This window comes from Hydra vulgaris, chromosome 06 (assembly GCF_038396675.1).
Source record: "Hydra vulgaris chromosome 06, alternate assembly HydraT2T_AEP".
NCBI lineage: Eukaryota > Metazoa > Cnidaria > Hydrozoa > Anthoathecata > Hydridae > Hydra > Hydra vulgaris.
The window spans coordinates 22,694,347-22,715,000 of record NC_088925.1 but is presented as its reverse complement, the minus strand read 5'-3'; the positions used below and the strand labels follow the sequence as shown (position 1 = coordinate 22,715,000).

Below are 20,654 nucleotides of genomic sequence, written 5' to 3'. Positions count from 1 at the left end.
AAAGAAACAACGCAAAAATAAAAAGTTGGATTTGTTATTAAGTGAAGCCTTTATTCCACTTGTGACAAATATTCCTAATAATACATCGATTAGTTCTGAAGTTTGTAAAGAAACAATCCTTATCAGTGAAAACAAAATGCTCAAAAAAGAAAATAAAAATTTAAAAAGGAAACTTGAATCGATGATGGATTTAGAATTGGATTATTTTAAGCATCTAAAGGATTTTGAAGATATGTCAAGCAATCTGCAAATACTTATTTCAAAAAACTCTTAAATTGAAAGTGAACTAAAAAATGTTAAAAAACTTTATTGTGAAAAAGAAGAAAAGCTCAATATTATTGAAAACAAATTAGAACTATTAAAGTCCAAAAATAAATCTTTTAATGTTACAAATTTGAATAAAAAAATAAAATATCGTAATACTCAACTGGAAATTAAAAAAAATGAAATGAATTCATTAAAAAATGAAACAAAATATAAAATATCGCAATTAAAAACAAAATAGAAGATAATACTTCAGTTCTTGAAAATTCCGATATAAACATTTCTGAATTAAAAAACAAGAAAATAAAGCTGCAAAAAAAAGTGAGTCATTTAAAAATTATTTTGCAAAATAAAACCAGCTATATTAATGACTGCAATATGAAAGATGTTATAAGCTTAGAGGATGAAGTTGTTTCGTTATGTAATAAGACAAACATTTTAAACGAGGAGAATCAAGAACTTCAAAAATTGGTTTCTTTGTTAGATGACGAGGAAGTAATAACATTTGAAGATGGCAGATACAGCGATGACATTCGAGAAACTATCATGAAACTTCTTTTAATGAACGTGAGTATGAATAGTGTCAACGGAGTCATAAAAGTAGTATTAAACAAACTAGCAAAAAAGAACATATCTAGGCTATCATCAGCCGCTGTAAAATGTAGGTTAATGCAGGAAGCTTCAATTTTAGGTCAATTTCAAGTTGCTGAAGCAATGCTTGAAAATAATTTGACAAATAAAAACTCTAATATAGGCAATTGTTTGCATGGTGATGGTACTCAGAAATACCATAAGCATTATCAAAATTTTCAAACTACTACAACTAGTGGGAAAACTTTATCTTTTGGTTTGTCAGAAGTGGTTGGAAAAGATGCGACAACTGTCTTGCAAAACTTTACTAATATAGTAGATGACATTTGTGACGTTGTTAGCAACTCAGCCACTGAAAAAAGAAATTAATTTTGCTAAGTTAATAACATCAATTAAATCAACAGTGTCTGATCTATATTCATTTAATCATTTTTTTAACTCACAGTTAAAAACATTAAGAGAACAACTTTTGCCTATTGCAATTAATAACTGGCATTTGCTTTCTTTAGGTGTCAAAGACAATATGAAGGACATTTTTTCTGTAAACTTCATTTGCTCGCTAATTTTGCATCTGAAACTGATAAGGTTTTGAATTCTTTTGAAAAAATTCTGCTTCAAAATGATTTTGAAACTGTTTTTGCTTTTAGTGGTAAAGAATGTGGTGCTGTAAGGTTAGTTCGTACCACATGTAAGGCATTTCATTCAAGGGGTAGTGAGGAAACTGGCGTTGCATCATGGTTTAATTCTTTTCTTTCTTCTCGTAATGATAAATCTTTTTTTGTTCCATTTATTGGAAATCGTTTTAATATTTTGTATTACAATGCAGCTGCCCTATACTATCATAAGGATGCTATAACAGAATTTCTTAATGCTTGGTCTAACCCTAATAATTTATTAAACGCAATTAAAGAAGACATCACAAATCTTGTATTCATTGCTGAAATTCGTGCATTAGGTATTGTTGACAAACTACTTACTGGTTCAATGTGGCGAACTATCGAATCACTCGATAGTATTTTATTTTTAAACCCCTACCTACTTCGCCTAAAAATTAGACTTTCATCACTTTGTATGGATGCATCTTCTTTATTATTTGCTAATGGAAAAATTTTTGAGGATACTAATCTTCTTCATCAAGATGTGGTTTACACCAAACTGTTTGAATGCACTCAAAATAATGAGTTTGATTCTTTAACTGTGCAATCACTTGAAATTATTTTCCATGCGGTTCTTGTTATTTCGGAACGTCAGTGTGCTGATCAGTTACCAGGTGGTAAATATTGGAATCCATCTAACTCAGTTTCTGAAGCTGCTTCTAATGTGCCTGTCACTATCAAAGCATCAGAAAGTGACTTTACCATTTTGGATTTAATGGTTCGCACAAAACCCAATGCAAATGTTCAAACTATCCAGGCTTTGACAATGTGGTCTCAGAACCAAACATTAGAATGGCTTAATGGTAAAACAGATGAAGAAAGAAAACAATTCCTTGAATATTCAAGAACTAAAGTAACATTAATGAAAAGCAAATATGATGAAAGAAAAGAAGCTCTTAAAAAAGATAAAGCTATGCACCTTCTAGCAAATCGAGATATTAAAAATATCGAGAAGAAATTAAAATACAACATAAAAAAGTTGCAGCTTGTAATGATTTGATAAATTTAAATGTAAGGGCATGGATATCATTAGAGGAAGCAGAGGAAACAGTTTCTAATATAGAAGAGCCATTGAAATCAAAAGTACTCCTTGCTCAACTTAATTTTTATCGCATAATCTTAGATGTCGATTGTGACAAAAAACTTTTTTGTAAAACAAAGGTAGAAGGAAGCAAAAGAATAAACTTGTCTTCAGAGGAATTATATCAAAATCTTCTTATTGTTGTTCAAGCAAATTTAACACCAAACAAACACCAAATAAATCTTTAACTAATATAAGTAATAATTTAAAGCCTCATAAAATACGTGATGCAGCTGTTGAAAACAAAAAAAGAGAATTAATGGAAAAAATTCAAGATGCAAGACTAAACAAATTAATAGAGCAACAAAAAAAGCACTCCTTATCAAAATTTATTAACAATCCATCTGATTTTGTAGGTTTTTCTATTCAACATCGTGTTAGAGAAGATGCTCATGAAGTATCTTGGGAACGTGCGCAAGTGGTTCAAATTGATCAATTAAACGGTAGACAAACTACAAACCTTGTTAAGTATGATAACGAATCTGATGAAGTATGGTCATTTCCTTTATTAATTGATTTTGTAAAAGGTGATCTTATTCTTTGTATCTAGGATTGCAAGGTAATTTTATTTAATGTAAATTTAGAATAATGTTATAGTTTTTTTTTTTTTTTTTTTTTTGTTATTCACCTCCTCAAGGCCGATAAAGCCACTACAGATGAGGAGGTTACTTAATAGTGGTTATAACCCTCTCTCAACTCTAAAACTCCGAAACACAAACCTTGACAAACTAGGCCGCTGCGAGGAGAAACAAGTTGAGCGCGGTACTACCAGGGACGTGGTGGGGATCAAACTCGGAACCTCCCGCTTATGAAGCGAGCGTTTTACCGCTACACTACTACCGCATAGTATATAATAATCTTATTTATTTTATTGTTATGTTCCAATAAAGTGTTTTTACTGCATTTGAGTTCAGTGGTTTTTATCTTTATAAATAGTATGAATCATATCTGATATGTTTATCTGTACCAATTTTGTTTATTTGTTGTTGTTTATTTGCAGCTTAACTGCACATTATTATTAAAAAAAAAAAAAAAGCTTATGCAAAAATACTATTACTTTTACATGAACTGCCTATCAAATAAAGGAAAGAATCCAGAAATGGAGGGCTAACCTTAGGCAACATGACAGCTCACTGATGGAGTGCAAAGTCCTATGGCTTACCTTCTCGTTGGTGCACTTCGTTATGTCAGTTAGACAATTTTGTCTAACTAATGAACGGAATAGCCAAGGCAAATTATGTATAAAATTGCATAAATTTACGGATATGATGTCTGCAAAGTTTTGAATGAATTTTGAAAATTGAAATTTCTGTGTTCAAATCATTTGCAACATATTGTCAAACTTGGGTACATTAATAGTGCGATAATTTATTTTGAAGAAAATACGATTTAAGACATCTTTAAAAAATTTAAGACAAATAGATAGATAAGATAATCCGTATAAGTATTTCCATGACTGTTAATCTATGTTATTATGACTGTTTATTTCCATGACTGTTAATCTATGTTAATTCCATATCTGTTAATCTATGTACTCTCAATTTCCTAATACAAGAGGGAGAGGGGTAATAAAAGTGTGGGTGGGGGTGGGGAGTTTAGTCAAGATTTAATAAACCGGGGGGGGGGGGTCAGAATTTACACTGAAAGTTTTATTATCAGTAACTAGTATATATTTTTTATTTTTTAAAGCTGATTTTCACTGATTTTTTTTTAGTTTTTAGATATCATTTTTTTGTTATTAACAAGTAAAAATTAATAAACGGGATGGGGGTCTTAATAAGCTTAGGGTGGGTGGCAGAGTTTCTCAAAAATTAATAAAAGCCCCCCCCCCCCCCCTTAATTTATGGTCTCGAGAGTACGCAATCAAATAAAGCCAAACACAATAAAATAGAACAATTCAACGAGTTTTTCATTCATTGTTTTCAAAATTTTCAAAAAAGTTAAAAGCCCTAACCCCATTAAAAAATAAAAATTTATCGTAGATCTTTTATCAACGATAAATTTATCCATAAAATATTATCGTAGGTGCTGAAAACAATAAATTAGTCGAAACAGTAGACTTTAAGCGGTTAAATCTCTTTTTGAATTTATAATAATACTGAAATTATTAACAAGTCGTTGACTAAAATCTTTTTTGTTTGTGTAAAAATAAAGTTTAGATTTATGTTTATTTTGTACGTATTTTGACGTTTTCGGCCTGTTTTATTTGGGTCCACGTTGTTCAATTGATATTTTATTATAAAAAAAATTAATTTATTTTAATAAAAATAATTTAAGTTGATATTTATCATCAAAGTTTTGTTACCCTTAACGTATTATAAGTTAAAACATTTGAAAATTTATTTTGTACAAAAAAATTTAAAACATATTCAAACATATTATACTGTTAATTGACTATTTCATGGTACGTCTGCGTTAACCCTCCAAAAAATTCTTCTTAAGAATTGTTCAAATAATTTGGGTTTACAATTTAATTTCTAATAAAATTTTATTACAAGTTAGTTTACGCAATTTTTTATGTAAGAAAAAAAAAAGATAAAAACGTTTTTTTTTGGGTGATAAAAATTTAACGAGATACTTTAAGAAAATATTTCATAAAAAGTCTATGAATTGAAAATATTTAAACACGTATATCTTTGGAACTAAATAAGCTACAGAGGTGGTTGAAGCTATTTTGAAAATGAAATATAATAAGGAATATAATGCATTTAATATAAAAAATATTTACATTCGCTATAAATGTTGCCTAAATTCCCTAGTCCCAAGCAGTCTTTGATATCTGTCAAATTCTTTCCGTAAATTTTCTATCGGATTAAGGCTGGTGACTTTCAGGGCCACTCCAAAACATCAATCTTGCTAGCAAATTTTTCAAAAAACGTAACTTCTTGTGTACGTACTGTTTTGCAAACTTGCAAACGATTGGCAAGAATGCGTTCTGAGACCAATGGTTTTATTCGGACAACTCTTCCAAATAGCTTATTTTCGCGTAAACAATTTTTGACATTGCTGACAGACAAATTGACTTGTAAAAGTTGAGTAATTTGATGTTTAATTTTTGGTGCGTCAGCAAAAGCATTTAGCTTAGCAATACGGAGAATGGCTGCGTCTTCTGTGAGGGGTTTTTTTCGTTAGCAAGACTTGCGTTTTCTGTTGCTTAATGAACCATTATTGTTAAATAAATCAATAGCATTGATAACTTTTTTACTATAAAAACCTAATCTTCGAACTATTTCAGAGTTGTTTCTTGATCTCGAAATGCCTGTACTTCTCCTCGAAAGGCATCTGTTCCATGTTTTCCTCGTCCCATAGTTAAAAGAATATGATTTTTGCAAAATGATTTTTGCAAAGTAAATGTGTGCTATTTAAAATGACCTCAAAAATTTTTACGCGACTGCTAAAATGCTCAAAACAAGCAATTTTGATAGTTATAAAAGTCAAATGAGAAGTTCCGTTCAAAAAAGTAAGCATTGTTGATGCCATAAAAAATAATAGCAGTGAAAGTGTGTTATTTATATTGTCGCCACATGTATATACATATATATATATATATATATATATATATATATATATATATATATATATATATATATATATATATATATATATATATATATATATATATATATATACATATAATTTATACAATTTACATTTATTTAATTTATTTATAGCAACTTAATATTTTGGAAACTTTTTATATTTAAATATATTTTAAAGTTTATAGTCTTAGGATCCGTAAAATACGCAAACAATAAATTAACAAGAAAAAGCATAATATAGAGAAATCAAAACATCCAGAATAAGTTAAAAATTAAAAATTAAAAAGAATTGTATATTAAAAACTGTGCATTTGTAGTTTGAGAAATTTTAACCATAACTTTTTTAAATAACTGATTGTATAATAAATAATAATTGTACTTTTAAACGTTATAAAATATGCAATAAAAGTCAGAACTCATAACTGCATTATATATCTGAAAGATACATTTAGACAACCGGTGGTCTATTTTGTTAAAAGTAAACTCTTTGGTCCTTCAATATAAAAACTTGCTTTGAGGTTTGAAATTTTTTTTGAATACGAATGTTTTTTATTTTTATTTTGCTTTAACGTGACCAAAAGCTTCAAAGTAATTGTAAACTTTGTCTAAAGTGTCTAAAGTAGACATCTTTTAACAAAAAAATAAGTTCAGACACTTTGGTTCATCGAGAGTCAACCAAGAAAGCATTTCTTCCTTTAATAAAAAAACGCATGGTTTAAATAAATTAATTACAAAATTCATTCTTTCTTATTCAGATAAGTAAATCATATAAAAATTATTTATATATAGTTTATATTCAGAACAAGAAAGAAAAAATAAATAATAAAAGGAATGAGTAATTAAAACTGTATTAAAAATAAAATATTTAAAAAAATAAATAAGTAAAGATTGCAATGTTATCGCAGCACAATATGTTATGTTGTGTAGAAAGCATGTCTATCTGTTGTCATAGTAGACGTGCGAACACACCAGTTATTTTGGCAAGTCCAGCATAAATTATATTAAACTAAATAATTTAAATTGTTTAAATAATTTAGTAGCAATATTTCATAAGATATTTTTAAATTTTTATGAAATCAGCACGAAATTCAAAATGCAATTGTCGTCTAAAGGTAGAAAAAAGAATTATGCATTAGTCACACCTTGAGATTAGAATATATTTTAATCTTTTCTGCAGTGATTAAATAATAACCGCACACTTGTTACCAACCCAACCGCCGTTGATTTGTAAAATAGTATTGTGTATTGTTATAAAAAATATAACTTAAATAAAAACACTGTTTGTTTATTTTTTTTTTTAATTATCAATTGCATCAACTTTAGTTATAATTCTTGTAAATAATAATCAATAAACAATAGGTTTTTTTTATTGAGGCTCTTAATACCTACTCTACAGGTAATACCAGATTTTTTTGATTGCTATGCACAACATTACACTTCAAAGTGCATTAAAAAACTTAGTTGCTCTTACTTTTCCGAAGAGTGCGATTATCACCACAGTTGAAGTAAGCTTTCTTTACCAGTTTTTGTATTAAATGTCAAAAAATACATCAGAAGCCTCCAGTCCGGTGGAAACCAACTATGAGTTTAGCAATGAGAGTATGTATGCTCAAGAAAAAAGAAATAGCAAATCTAGTAAACATTACTCAAAGGTTTTATCTGATCCTCAAGAAATCATTAATTTAGCAATACAAGAAAATATTGCACTAAACAATGACTACGTAAGTGTAACTCTCTAGTATTGATCGCGATTTTTATTTCTTGTTTTTTTCTTAAAATGCTTTTAAAGAATTTAACGAATGAAACTAAAATAAAGCGTCAACACGACGCGATAGAGCATATAGGTTTAGCATAAAACAATTTAAAGGATCAAATTTTTCTGAAAATTTTTTTGGTACGATAGTCATAAATATAGCCTTAGGTAATTAGTTTTAAATACTATTTTAAATATTTATCCTGTAATTATGTTTTTATCTGTATCTTCACTAAAAATAGTTATCGGATATTACAGATTACAAAACTCTTTTTTTTTTAATTTACAATTATCCTTTGTTTAAAAGTACAAATTTTACGATACACAATTAAGGAGCATTTTTCTAAAAGACGCCAAGTCACATTTTTATTGTTTTGAAAAAAATAAAGAATTTATCCGGCGGAGTATTTCTTGAATATCAATATTTTCGTAATCATAAATAAAGATGATGAACATTTTTTAAATTAATACTGACATACTTAGATTTGTACCTTTTTTAATAAAGAATCCGTTGAAAAAACTCAATTATGGAGGCAAATGGACTTATAGAAAAACGCTATTCAATTGTAAAATATTAAAATTGCATTGCAAGTATTAACTGAATACATAATATGCCACTGATGCTTGATTCTTTCAAATAATTATTTTTCTGGTTTATTGCAATAAAATAGTTAACAACCAAATTAATACAATTACGCACTTATACAAAAACAGAGTTTTGAAATGTAAAGTATATAGAAACTTGATATTATCGAGTCAAAACAACCTAATGTTATCGAGAAAAACCTGAGTTTTAAACTGCAGAAACAACATTTTAAAAACTAATAACAGTTACCTTTTTAAATGTTGTAATTAACTATAATTATTTAAACATATATAATATATTATACTTCATTTTTGCTTGTAGTTTATCTTACGAAATAAAAAAACGAATCACATATGCAGAATTTTTGATTTGAAAACTGTTTGCGAAGAATCTTTTAAGCGTATTAATCAACCTTTCTCGAATAACTCTTTGTATAGAGTTGTAAATAGAGATGGTTGTTTAAAAACTACAAAATTGAGAATTAAAACGAATGTAGATGTTAGCAATAATTCTACGAAATGATGGAAGCTAAACGTAAAACCAAGTTGCGCATTGTTAAATCTTGCACGCCAATCAAAAACCACCTAGTTTTAACTTTATTCTTTAATGAGTATCATTACGGGTGACAAGAAACCTATTGTATTATACTATTAATAAACTTCCATTATCTTTTTATTAAACTTATTTTATTATAAATATTGTAATAACGATCTGGAAAAAAATGAAAATTGATAAATAACTTTTCCTTTTTTTTTATATATATATTTATTTTGCCTTCTACAATAAATACAATTTTCATATATATACACAACAAAATAAGTAATGGCTGGAGCAAGAAGGAGACATAATTCTGTCTTATCACCGAGCCCCGTTTTTATAAAATCGTGATTTATAAATATTATATTATATTAGCATATTTATATTATATTAGCATAAATATATTATATTAGCATAAATATACAAAGTAAGTAATTGCTAAGTTAGTAATTGCTAAAATGCTTACATCATCTGCATATACTTGTAATAAAATAAAATAAAAAAAGATGAAAAAAAAAAAAGAGATATATACATATATTTATACTGAGAGAGTAATATCATTAACAAACTTTGTTATGGTGGATTGTGATAATAAGATTCTTTTTTTTAAGTTATCTTGATTTTTTATCAGAGCTTTACTTTATTTAAAAGAAACATTTAAAATCTAGCATAGTGAAATCCATAAATAAGAACAACCGTTTGGATTTTTTTTTTAATCGATCAAGAGTGGTTTTCTTTTTATTTGTAATATCTGAAAATAAGTTCCATTAATATGGCCCACGATACTTAATTGAGTATGAACTCAACTTTAAACTATATATTGGGACAGAAAAGTTGTTGATTGAGAACCTTGTGCTATATTTATGGCAGATTTCACTAAAATAGGATTCAAATATTTTTGACGACATTCCTAGCTTAGTTCTATACATAAAAACTTAACATAAATAATTTTATATAAAGTTAAGTGTTTTTCTTTTCTTTTTTATTAATTACCAGTAAAACTGTAAATCGTTTTTTCTCTTTAGAAACCAATAAAATTACTGCTTTTCTTTCTTATCAAAATAGCCCAATAAAATCAACTTTTTTGTGTGTGAACCAGGGCCGACAACACCGGGGGGCCGGGGGCCTTGCCCCTCCTCCACCTACCTTTTTTCTAAACGACCTTTTTTTTTTTAAAGCGAAAAATTTAAAAGCAAAAACATATTAGGGGCCTTCTATAAAGGACGTTATGCAAATAGGGGTGGGGGGGCGGGGTCCAGATTAAAACGACAAAAAAGGACAAAGGGAGGGGGGTCATTAGAAAAGAACATCACTTTATATAATTTTTTTATGTAAACATGTGCTTTTATGAAGTTAACGTAAGGGAATTTTATGCTTTTATTTAACGTAATATAGGAAAGAAATTCGTGTTGATATTTATTTAAACTTTATTTTTGTATATGTAAATATATTGAATATATTACAATTAATTATATATTGCTCAACCCTTGGTAGTTTCTCGTATCATATATATCATTAGTCGCTACGGGTTTTTGTGCTAACTCTTTTTGCGAAATTAGTCACCTTAGTGTTGACTTTTACAAATATTTGTCCGAAGGGAATTGCTTGTGCAGCTATTAATAATGATTGTTTAAAGCGAATATTACAAATGTCTAAAGGGAATTGGTTGTGCAGCAATCATTACATAAAGCATATATTTTTTATTCTTTTTTCAATATGTGGCAAAAGTGTCAAAGATCATTGTTGTCTGTATATTAAAAGATGGATAAAAATAGTCTTGTAGATTTGCTTATAAAATCTTACAATAATGCTCATCCGTTCGAAAAAAAGCCGATAGTCAAAAAAAGTCCATAAAATATGGAATAAGATTAAGGAAAAGCAAGATTTGGAGGTTCAAGTAAAAACTTTAATCCAAAAGTATACCTCAATGGTCTTGAAACAAAAAGGTTCTTTAATGTCATTTTGGGCCCATCAAACAATCAAGCAATCTGTTCCTTCTCATACCAGTTCTTCCTCTTTAGAGTTCCAGCTTTATTCAGATCAATTTATTGAGCCAAAAGATGTTGTTGATACCACGTCAGATACCTCTCGACACGATATCCTGAGCACAGTTCAAATTGAGACGAAGAAGGCCAAGACACAATCAAATCAGAGATTGTTGCTTTGAATCAAGAAATAGTTGATATGAAGAGCAGAAAAAGAAGTGACTTATGGATCGATGCTGAAAAAGAAACTATTAAAAAGAAGAAGGCCAATGTCCAGGAGCTTACGAGTAATCTAAACAAGTTGATTCGCAATATGAAGTCAAAACAAAAATCAAAGGCTGAAAAGAAAACTGTCATGAATCAGGTAATATTTATTGCATCATATAACAATAAGCCAACAAACAAGCTCCTATATTGATGCATATGAAATATCGAGTTTCTCTTCCTGATCATGATTGGGTTATCGCTGCAAATCACAAACTCATCCCGTCCGTCTACGCAGGTATTACAAACAAACCAGATGGGCATGGAAAATCTGACGCAGCTTCCTATTCCGGTCCCACTTATGTTGCTATTTGATCTGGAAAGCATTCATCATCGACAGCGTATGCTCACGGGTTGAATTTGAACAACTTTTGACTTTGCCAGAGTTTGATTCTATCGCATAAGATTCTTTGACTAAGTTGGTCAAACCAGTGGTTGTCTTCAGTGTTGATGGTAGACCAGATAAAAATCCACGATATGCTTAATTAATAAAAACGATATGCTTAATTAATGAAACGCTTATGCTTAATTACGATACGCTTAATTACGATAATATGCTTAATTACGATACGCTTAATTACGATATGCTTAATTACGATACCACGATATGCTTAATTAATAAAATCCACGATAAGTCATCGAAACTGGTATAGCTTCTTTTTCAAATTTTTTATTGCGATCTATCAATACAGTTATGTTTCTTCTAATTTAAGTATCTATTTTGTTTACAGCAATTAATCATTTCCTTACAAATGATTTGAATGCCTTATTCATCATGACAAATGCGCCAGGACGGAGTGCTTTCAATCGAGCCGAGAGAAGGATGGCTCCACTGAGTAAAGAGTTGGCAGGATTAATCCTACCTTATGATCATTATGGAACTCTTCAAGACTCTAAAGGTATTCAAATTGATTTTTAATATCAACTGTTTATCATAACGCAATGTATATACAAGGCTTAAGGAGTTATCTGCATTGCGACTTATATTTAAAGCAGGATAGTGGATCTTCTTTTGGAGAAACAGAACTTTGATTTTGCTGGAAAGAGCTATACCTCGGTCTTTTTAGGTCTGATGATTGACCAGTTTCCAACGGTGGCCGAGTATATCGATCCAGACAAAAAGACGGAGCTCAATGTCCATCATCTCTTATCAAAGGATCAGGAATGGTTTGCCTCTTATGTGCGCACCAGTCAATATTTCACACAAATTTTGAAATGTGAAGATCCCGAATGTTGCGCTTTGAAATAGAACTCTTAATTCCATGTTATTCCTGGTCGATTTCTGCCTCTACCTATTCCAATCATCCAGTCAGAAGATGGCTTGAAAGCTGTATCCATTTCAGACGTCGCCAGCAAGAATCGTTTTCCTTCTGTATTTTTTCTAATCACTTCCAATATTCAGAGCACCATTCCTTGATCATTGAAACCATTCAAACCTCCTCCTTACAATCTGTTTCGTCCCTGTATGCAATCAAGTTTGTCTCAGAAAATCTGCAAACACTGTAACTTGTACTTTGTCTCCCAAGTCATGCTCAAAAAGTATATCAACTTTACTCATTCCAATGTTATTAACCGAATGGCTATTATTTTTTTGCAAATCAGGTCTGTTCGCATTGCCGCCAAGCGCAAAAGAGAGTTAATGGCCATAGTTGCAGTAGAAAAGAGCGCGGCCTTTGCTGAATGGTTCGATGAGGACGAAATCGAAACGGAGGGTCTTCATATTCCAATTGATTCGTCTATTTCAGACGAACCGGACTGCTCTTTTCCAATCATATCAATTGACGATCACTCAAAATATCCTTGAATAGATGATGAGTCAGGCAAGTTCCCATGATACACTTTGATTAAATTTAATATGTTGGGTAAAACAGTAATATTAAATAAGTTTTATTTTTGTCAGGAAGGCAAAAGAACAAAAACATAAGTGGAAATACCTAATCAGATTCTGAATGATATTTATAGGGTAGGGGATGGGAGGGGGGCTAAATTTTAAGACCCTTTTTAAAGTAGGGGGTATAGGAAAAAAGGACAATTAGTGACAAAGGAAGGGGGAGGGGGTCAAAAAATGTCTGACGTCCTTTATGGACGTCATTTTTTTCTTTATTCTCTTTTTTTAACAAAAAAGCCTGGTTTTTATTTTTGTTTTAAAAACGTTGCATTAAATTAACTTTTTATTAATAATTTGAATTAATATTTTATCAACAATTTTATATTATTAGTTTTACAAGTTTAATTATTTCTTATTAATTTTATTGAACTTAATATCTTGCATTCTGCACAAATACCATGCGAACTAATGTTTTTGCTGCTTTTTTATGTAAATAAAATAATGTAAATTTGTAAAAATAATGTAAAATTATGTAAATAAAATTTTTATGTAAATAAAACCAGCAAAAACGCAATTTAGAGTATTTAAAATCAAAGAGCGTATTACAAAATATTATTGTATAACTATGCAACGTCATAAAAAGCAAAAAGAAAATGTCTTTATTTATTGATGCCTTGCAAAGAAAACCTGTTACTTTTTTTAATTTAAAATTTTAATCTTTTTTTTTAATATATTCAAACGTGATAAGTTGATGTAAAAAGTATAACGAGTTCACTAAAATTATATTTTTATTTGTGACTGAATTTCTCCAAAAAAAATTCATGTTAATAACTTGTAAATGAAGTTAAGGACTGGCGAATAACGGGTGATAACTAAAAATCCGGACAAATTTAAAGGATCATTACTTCCTCGTTTTCTAAAAGTAAAAAAAGTATTTTATAGAGAATTATTTAAGTTATTCAATATAATATTTAATTTGATTCAATCACTCCATTTCGTCTAAGACGGTCAATCAAACTCATAGTGCGACTAACTGGTTCTTGGATAAAATAAGGATCAACTTTGATCAAACAATACTTAATTCTTTCTTTAAGTTGTGAAAGTTTTCTTGCTTGCCAATTAATTATACTTATTATTCTTATACAAAAGACCATTCAATATTGACCAAAAATTTTCAATGGTATCTGGTTTTTCAATGGTATTCCAAAATTTTCAATGGCATTCGGGTAAATTTGTCGGATTATCTTTTTTTATTACAATTTCAATATTTTTAGCCTTTAAATATTCCAATACGCTTTTGGCATAATGAGCAGATGCAAGATCTGGCTAGAACAAAAAATTATCATTTAAATGATACTCTTCTATAAACGGGATAAGTCTCTTTTGAACACAATGCCTTCAGTAAATAAACTAGTTAATAGCGTTGCTAGATTCTAAAAAATATAGTTTTGAGGTACCTTTGGCCGAAATAGCAATCCAGACCATTATTTTTTTCTGCAAACTTTTCTTTTTGGCTGTATTTTACATTCGGTGGAGTCAATAAAGTATCACTGGAGTAGAAACTAGCATTTCCATTTACCGAACTGTGATTTAAAGTAAAATACGATTCATCGTCAATGATCCATTCAAAGTCTCGGTAATTTTGGTAAAGCCGACTGCAACATGTTCAAATTCTTAGCATCATTTGCTTATCTCGCTTCGGAATCTTTTGCTTTTTATAACATTTGATAGCAGACTGATTTCTGAGCATTTTATTCACATACGGTTGCGAAATACTGAATTTACGAGCTATTTGCCTCTGTGAAATACCATCTTGATGGTCAAACATGGTTTTAAGCTTAGAAACCTTACTTTTTGGCATTTTTTTGGCTATACGACCACTTCCAGACTTTCTTTTATGTCCAATTTTGTTTTCAGCGCGTTTTATTATGTCATAAAAGATAGTTCTTGGAATATTTTTAGCAAGAAAATGCTTTACTGTGTATGTTTTGCCGAGATTTATATCTTCCATATAAAACTCATTCACACGTTTTCGCTGCTCATCTTCGTTTTTTCGGTTCACCTTCATTTTTAAATGATTGATTCAAATACTTTTTATGTTTTTCTAAAAAAAGAATATGTGAGCTAAATAAATATATTTTAACTATTATGTATACTTATTTTAACACTAAACAAAATTAACTTTAACTTTGTCCGGATTTTTAGTTATCACCCGTTATTTGTTAAAATTTGGGTTACGGTGTTGAAGTTGAAATAGAAATGCAGCTTTCAGTTAAATTCGGTAATTTCAAAATTTCATTTAACTTTCAGTCAAAGCTATTAACTTTTTTTCAGTTTATAAAGAAGCAAAGATATGAAATATATTACATGTTTTATGTATATAAACCAGTGTCTGCGCGCAGCGGCCATGTTCGTGAATGTTAAAAAGTGTTTTAAAGTTAAAGAGTTGAGAGAGGGTTGTAACCAATATAAGAGGTTGTTTCTCGACTAATGTGACCCACTCGGCCTTAGGAACGTAAGTTCAGTTAAAAAAGAAAGAAAAAAAATGTTAGAAATAAATTTGAGTAAATATTCGAATAGTTTTTTTTAGACACAAAGTCATTCGTCACTTATTCATTCTTATTTATCGCTTTCAAAAAATTCTAATTTTAAAAAACGGATGAATAATCTAATATTCAAAAAAAATTTTATATATAAAAATTTATATGCATAAATTTATTATATAAAAAATATTTAAAAAACAGATGAATAATCTAACATTCTTAACGATTTTTTTTTTTATCAAATTGGCTTTTGAAGTTTTTTAATGAACGGTGTTACTGTTCCTTTGTTCATGTTCGCTCAAAAACATTAGGAGTTGTAAAGATTCCATAAATTAAGTTCTCGTTATTACTGAATTTTTAGATTTTTTCTTTCGACGCAAACTGTTTTTTGTAAGGATATATTTTTTTAATGAATTAAAAGTTACTTTGCTTTACATGTTCTTTTATCATGTTTTGAATTATGGTTAATTACAAGCTAAAAATCCATAAAAATATTATCAAACTTTTATTAAGCGCTGTTCAATCAAAGTATTTTGAACTATTTAAAAACAATACAATTTAAAATAATAAACAACTAGTAAAAAAACAACGAATCAAATCTTTAAAACAAAAGCATTTTTGTGCGTACTGTTCGTGTTGACAAAGTACTCAAGTTTATTATGACATAAATACTCATAAAATAGCTTTTCAAAGGTTTAGTTAATGAGTTTTTTTATCAGATGTTTCTTGAACATAAAATGAACACGATACCAGACAAGAAGGCCGACGACACGGGTATTGAAGTGAAGGGGGACGGGGCACATTTGTCAATTTCTAAAAAAAGTTCTCTATATATGGAATTTTCTTTTCTTTTTTTTTATTTATTTCGTCATTAAAAAAAAAATACCATGCCGTTTTATATAAATAAAATTTACATGACCGGGGCTAAAAGAAGACAAAATTTGCGTCATCACTACGCCCCGACGTGCTTTCATCAGCAAGCGCGTACAATCATTAAAATGTAAACATAAAATTAATTTGTACGATATAAAAAATAAATACAAATTTTACAAGTATGTTAAGATCAGTAACTAATCTATAATCAAAAAAAAAATCGTAAAAAAAATAAAAAATAAAATAATAATGCACCTGATTTTTAATCTGTTTGTTTATTCATTTTCTGAACATTAGTTTTTCAGATCTTTATATATCTTATTCTATTTTGCGCTTTTGACTATTTTAAAACATACTTAATATATTATATAATAAATCCGTGATTATATATATATTTCCGGAAAATTAGTTACATTTTTTTTTCAGAAAATTTTTTTTATTATTATTATAAATAAATTGTTATAACACGGAAAAAATAATATTATTACGTAAAAAAATAAAAAAAATAAAACAAAAAAATAAATAAAAAGTTTTCAAAAAAAGTTTATTGAAACTTAAAGGATATAAACTATATCAAAGAGTATTTATCGAGTTAAAAGAAATCAATTATACATACACCTTAAAATCGCTTCCACTGGTAATTGCAAAAAATGGTAACACAAAAACAGCTTAAAGACGCTCTGGAAAACGCTGATAAAATTGCCAAAGAAGAGCTTAAACAAGCTCTTCATGTAATTAAATCACTTACTGCCAGAATTGATGAACTTACTAATATAATTGATTTGCAGGATATTGAAATAAAGTCCCTGAAAGATAGCAAAAGTAGTGAAAAGCCTTTGTTACCTAAATTAGTTGAACAAGTCAGCAAACCCGGTACATTAGCAAACGTAGCTGTAGTGAGCGCGCTCAATAAGCATAATAGGGACGTGACTAATAGAGAGAAGAGAATTGTTGCGTTTGGTCTACCTGAATCTGTAAAAACTCAACCAAGCGTTATAACTAAAGATGACATCGCGGAATTCAAAAAGGTTATGGCATCCTTAAATAAATCAGTCAATATAGTTAGAGTTGAACGTTTCGAAAAAAAAAAGAACTATAATTCTGGTGAACCCGCTCCTCTTATAATTGAAGTTGATTCGGTATCTATCAGAAACGACGTTATAGCAACGGCAAAACAATTAGCATCGGGCAATTTTAAAGGTATATTTATACGTCCTGACCGCACAGCAGCAGAACAAAGTGAATTCAATAAATTAAACTCAGAAAGAAAAGCAGCTAATTCTGACCTTGACAAGCTTGGAAAACTTGACAAGCCCTTTAGATTTGTCATCCGCAGTGATAAATTGCGATGCATTGATGTCTCACAGGAAGTTGAAATCAATGGGTGTAAAAAGCATTCTTTCATCAAATGAAGAGATGCACAAGCAGCCAGAATTGCAAAAACACAATGAATCAAAGTGTTTACCTGCGAATATTTATTTAAATGCATTAAATACAAAAATAAAATCTGCTAAACCTAACCCTAGAAATACATTTTTAAAATGTTTTTATACTAACGCAACTTCCCTTAATCCGGATAAAATGAACGAATTATCTGCACTTTGTGACATAAACATGTATGATTTAATCTTTATTTCTGAGACATGGTTTACTGAATTATCTGCTTCTAAATTGAACAACTACTCACTAGTAAAAAAAAATTGAATTAGTCACGGTGGAGATGTTGCTATCTGCATCAAGCGTGATCTAGTCGTGAATGAGGTATCTGATCGTCATCTAAGAGAGATCTTAAACAACAGCAACTCCGAACAAATATGGTGTGAAATTAAAATCGGTAACGAAATTGTTCTTATTGGTTGTGTCTATAGACCACCTTTATCGAACATAAATGATATAAATAAAACAATTATATTGGCTAAGCAAGCTGTTGATAGAAAAGCGTATAGTTGTATGTTACTAGCAGGTGATTTCAACTTTCCGGATATCAAATGGCACGATGATGACAGGATTGAATTACTAAGTGGTCAAAATAGTGCGGCAAGTGTTTTTCTTGATACTTTGGCTAATCATAACCTAGAACAATTAGTTGATTTCTCAACATTCGAAGCATCTAATGGTAAAGCAAAAAACATTTTGGATTTAATTATTACAGACTTATCAACAAGAGTAATCAACTTATCTAGCTCTCTGCCGTTAGGTAATTCGTCACAAGGTCATCGCATATTGAGTTGGGATTATGTCGTCCTTTCTAAAAATGAGACTACTTTCTCAAACAAAAAATATGACTTTAATAAAGGTGACTATATAAATTTCGGTAAAAAGATTATGGAAACTAACTGGAAGCAATTATTTGAAAATAAAAATACTAATAAGTGCTATGAACTTTTCTGCAATAAATATAATAAACTCAGCAAGCAATTTATTCCGTTAAAAAAAGTCCATACCACCCGTAATGCGCCGTGGATGAATAAGGAGGTACTGGCTATGATAAAGCAAAAAAAACAACTGGGCAATTACTTATCTGCGACTAACTGGCGATCAGCGACACTGATTCGTGAATATAGGAAAATAAGAAACCAAGTGCAGAAAGCATGTAAACGTCGTGTTCGAGTATTTGAAGCACAACTAGCATAAGATAAAAGTAATCCTAAAAGGGTGTACGCTTATGCTAAGGCGCAACAGAATGTTCATGTATCTATTAGTGCTATATCTGATGCAAAAGGTGAAACGTTAACAGAGGGAATACATATCGCAAACAGACTTAACGAGCACTTCAAATCAGTTTTTGTTGATGATAGTAAAAGTAGTCAGTTACCTATTTTTGAAAGAAGACCTTATCAAGAAAACTTAGGCGATATAACTATTAATTTTGAAGCGACGCTAGCTTATTTGAAAGGTTTGAACCCGAATAAATCTATTGGTGCTGATAATATTAGTCCAAAGGTACTTAAAGAATGCTCAGCTCAAATGACTTACCCTCTTACTTTACTTTACAATAAAGCACTGTCCGAAGGCTCATTACTATTACTATAATAATAATAATTACACCTAAAAATTAAAAATAACTTAATAGAAGAATTTAAGGAAAATTTAAATTAAAGACCAGCTAATAAGATAGGTGTTAAAAAAGAAAAAAAAAAAAAAAGACGACGAAGTAAAGAATCTTAAAAAGAATTTAATTCCTTAACAGAATTTAATTCATTATTCGTTAAGAAGTTTTTGTTTTAGTTTTTGTTTGAATAGAGAAAACGAAGAACAATTTTTCAGCTGGTTATTTAACAAAGTGCTCCATATTTTAGGACCTCTGATGGCAATAGAAAATTTAGTAACCAAATAGTGCATTTTAGGTTGCTCATAATTGTAATTTGAAAATCTTGTAGGGTACTTGTGGTTAATTTTATTGAAAAGTGTATTAAATATTATAGGAGTTAATTTATTATGAAATTTGTACATAATTATAAGAATTTGATAAAAGTTCAACTGAAAAACATTAAGTATGTGATGATTTTTAAATAGTTCTTTAGAATGTGTAAAACGACCTGCACCTGAAATAATTCTGACAGCGTGTTTTTGTCTACTAAGCAATTTTTTAACTTTACTTACATTAGAGCTGCACCATGAAATATTTGCATAGTTTATATAACAATGAATGAAGGAGAAATATAAGATTTTTAAACAGATTTGGTTTAATAATTGCTTAGCTTTGTATAGAACGCCAATATTTTTTGAAACTTTATCTTCTAACGTTCTTATGTGTTCTCTACATGTCAGGTTTTCGTCCAGTATTACTCCTAAAAACTTTAATGATGACTCTCTAATTATTTTAGAGTTACCAATATTAAGATCAGGAAGTTTTAATGGAATATTGTCTTTATCGTGAATTCTATGAAAAAAAGTATACTTTGTTTTATTTAAACTTAATGATAATTTGTTTGCCTTAAACAATTCAGCTAGGTTTAAGAGTTCCTTGTATACTATTTTAAATAAAAGGTTGACATCTCCATTAGAATAAAATAAATTTGTGTCAACTGCAAATAAAACTGAATTTAAAATATTTGAAAACTTATGAAAGTCGTTTATATAAATAAGGAATAACAGTGGACCCAGAATTGAGCCTTGGGGAACACCGCAAGTTATAGTCAAGTAATCAGTTT

The 20,654-nt window shown here is 29.3% G+C and overlaps 2 protein-coding genes across 2 annotated transcripts in view; both read left to right on the top strand.

The window, feature by feature from the left end:
* LOC100204308 (solute carrier family 49 member 4 homolog) overlaps positions 1 to 8,955 on the top strand; it is a 29,783-nt gene extending 20,828 nt beyond the window's left edge. The window contains exon 9 of the mRNA XM_065799607.1: positions 8,792 to 8,955. Coding sequence (XP_065655679.1) covers positions 8,792 to 8,808 — 17 coding nt within the window. The 3' untranslated portion in view covers positions 8,809 to 8,955. The remainder of the gene's footprint in view (positions 1 to 8,791) is intronic.
* Positions 8,956 to 17,916: 8,961 nt separating this feature from the next.
* Positions 17,917 to 19,533, top strand: LOC136081286 (uncharacterized). Its single transcript, XM_065798590.1, has 3 exons — positions 17,917 to 18,116; positions 18,210 to 19,110; positions 19,174 to 19,533. Exons 1-3 carry the CDS (start codon positions 17,917 to 17,919, stop codon positions 19,531 to 19,533), a joined length of 1,461 nt encoding a protein of 486 aa, XP_065654662.1.
* The last annotated feature ends 1,121 nt before the right edge of the window (positions 19,534 to 20,654 follow it).

Bases quoted from the DNA above. Each gene is read 5' to 3' on its own strand.
- LOC136081286 (XM_065798590.1), top strand. From the start codon at position 17,917: ATGCACAAGCAGCCAGAATTGCAAAAACACAATGAATCAAAGTGTTTA. The intron at 18,117-18,209 runs GTATGATTTAAT...AAATTGAATTAG, and splicing joins GCACTTTGTGACATAAACAT to TCACGGTGGAGATGTTGCTA. The intron at 19,111-19,173 runs GTATTTGAAGCA...GCTTATGCTAAG, and splicing joins CATGTAAACGTCGTGTTCGA to GCGCAACAGAATGTTCATGT.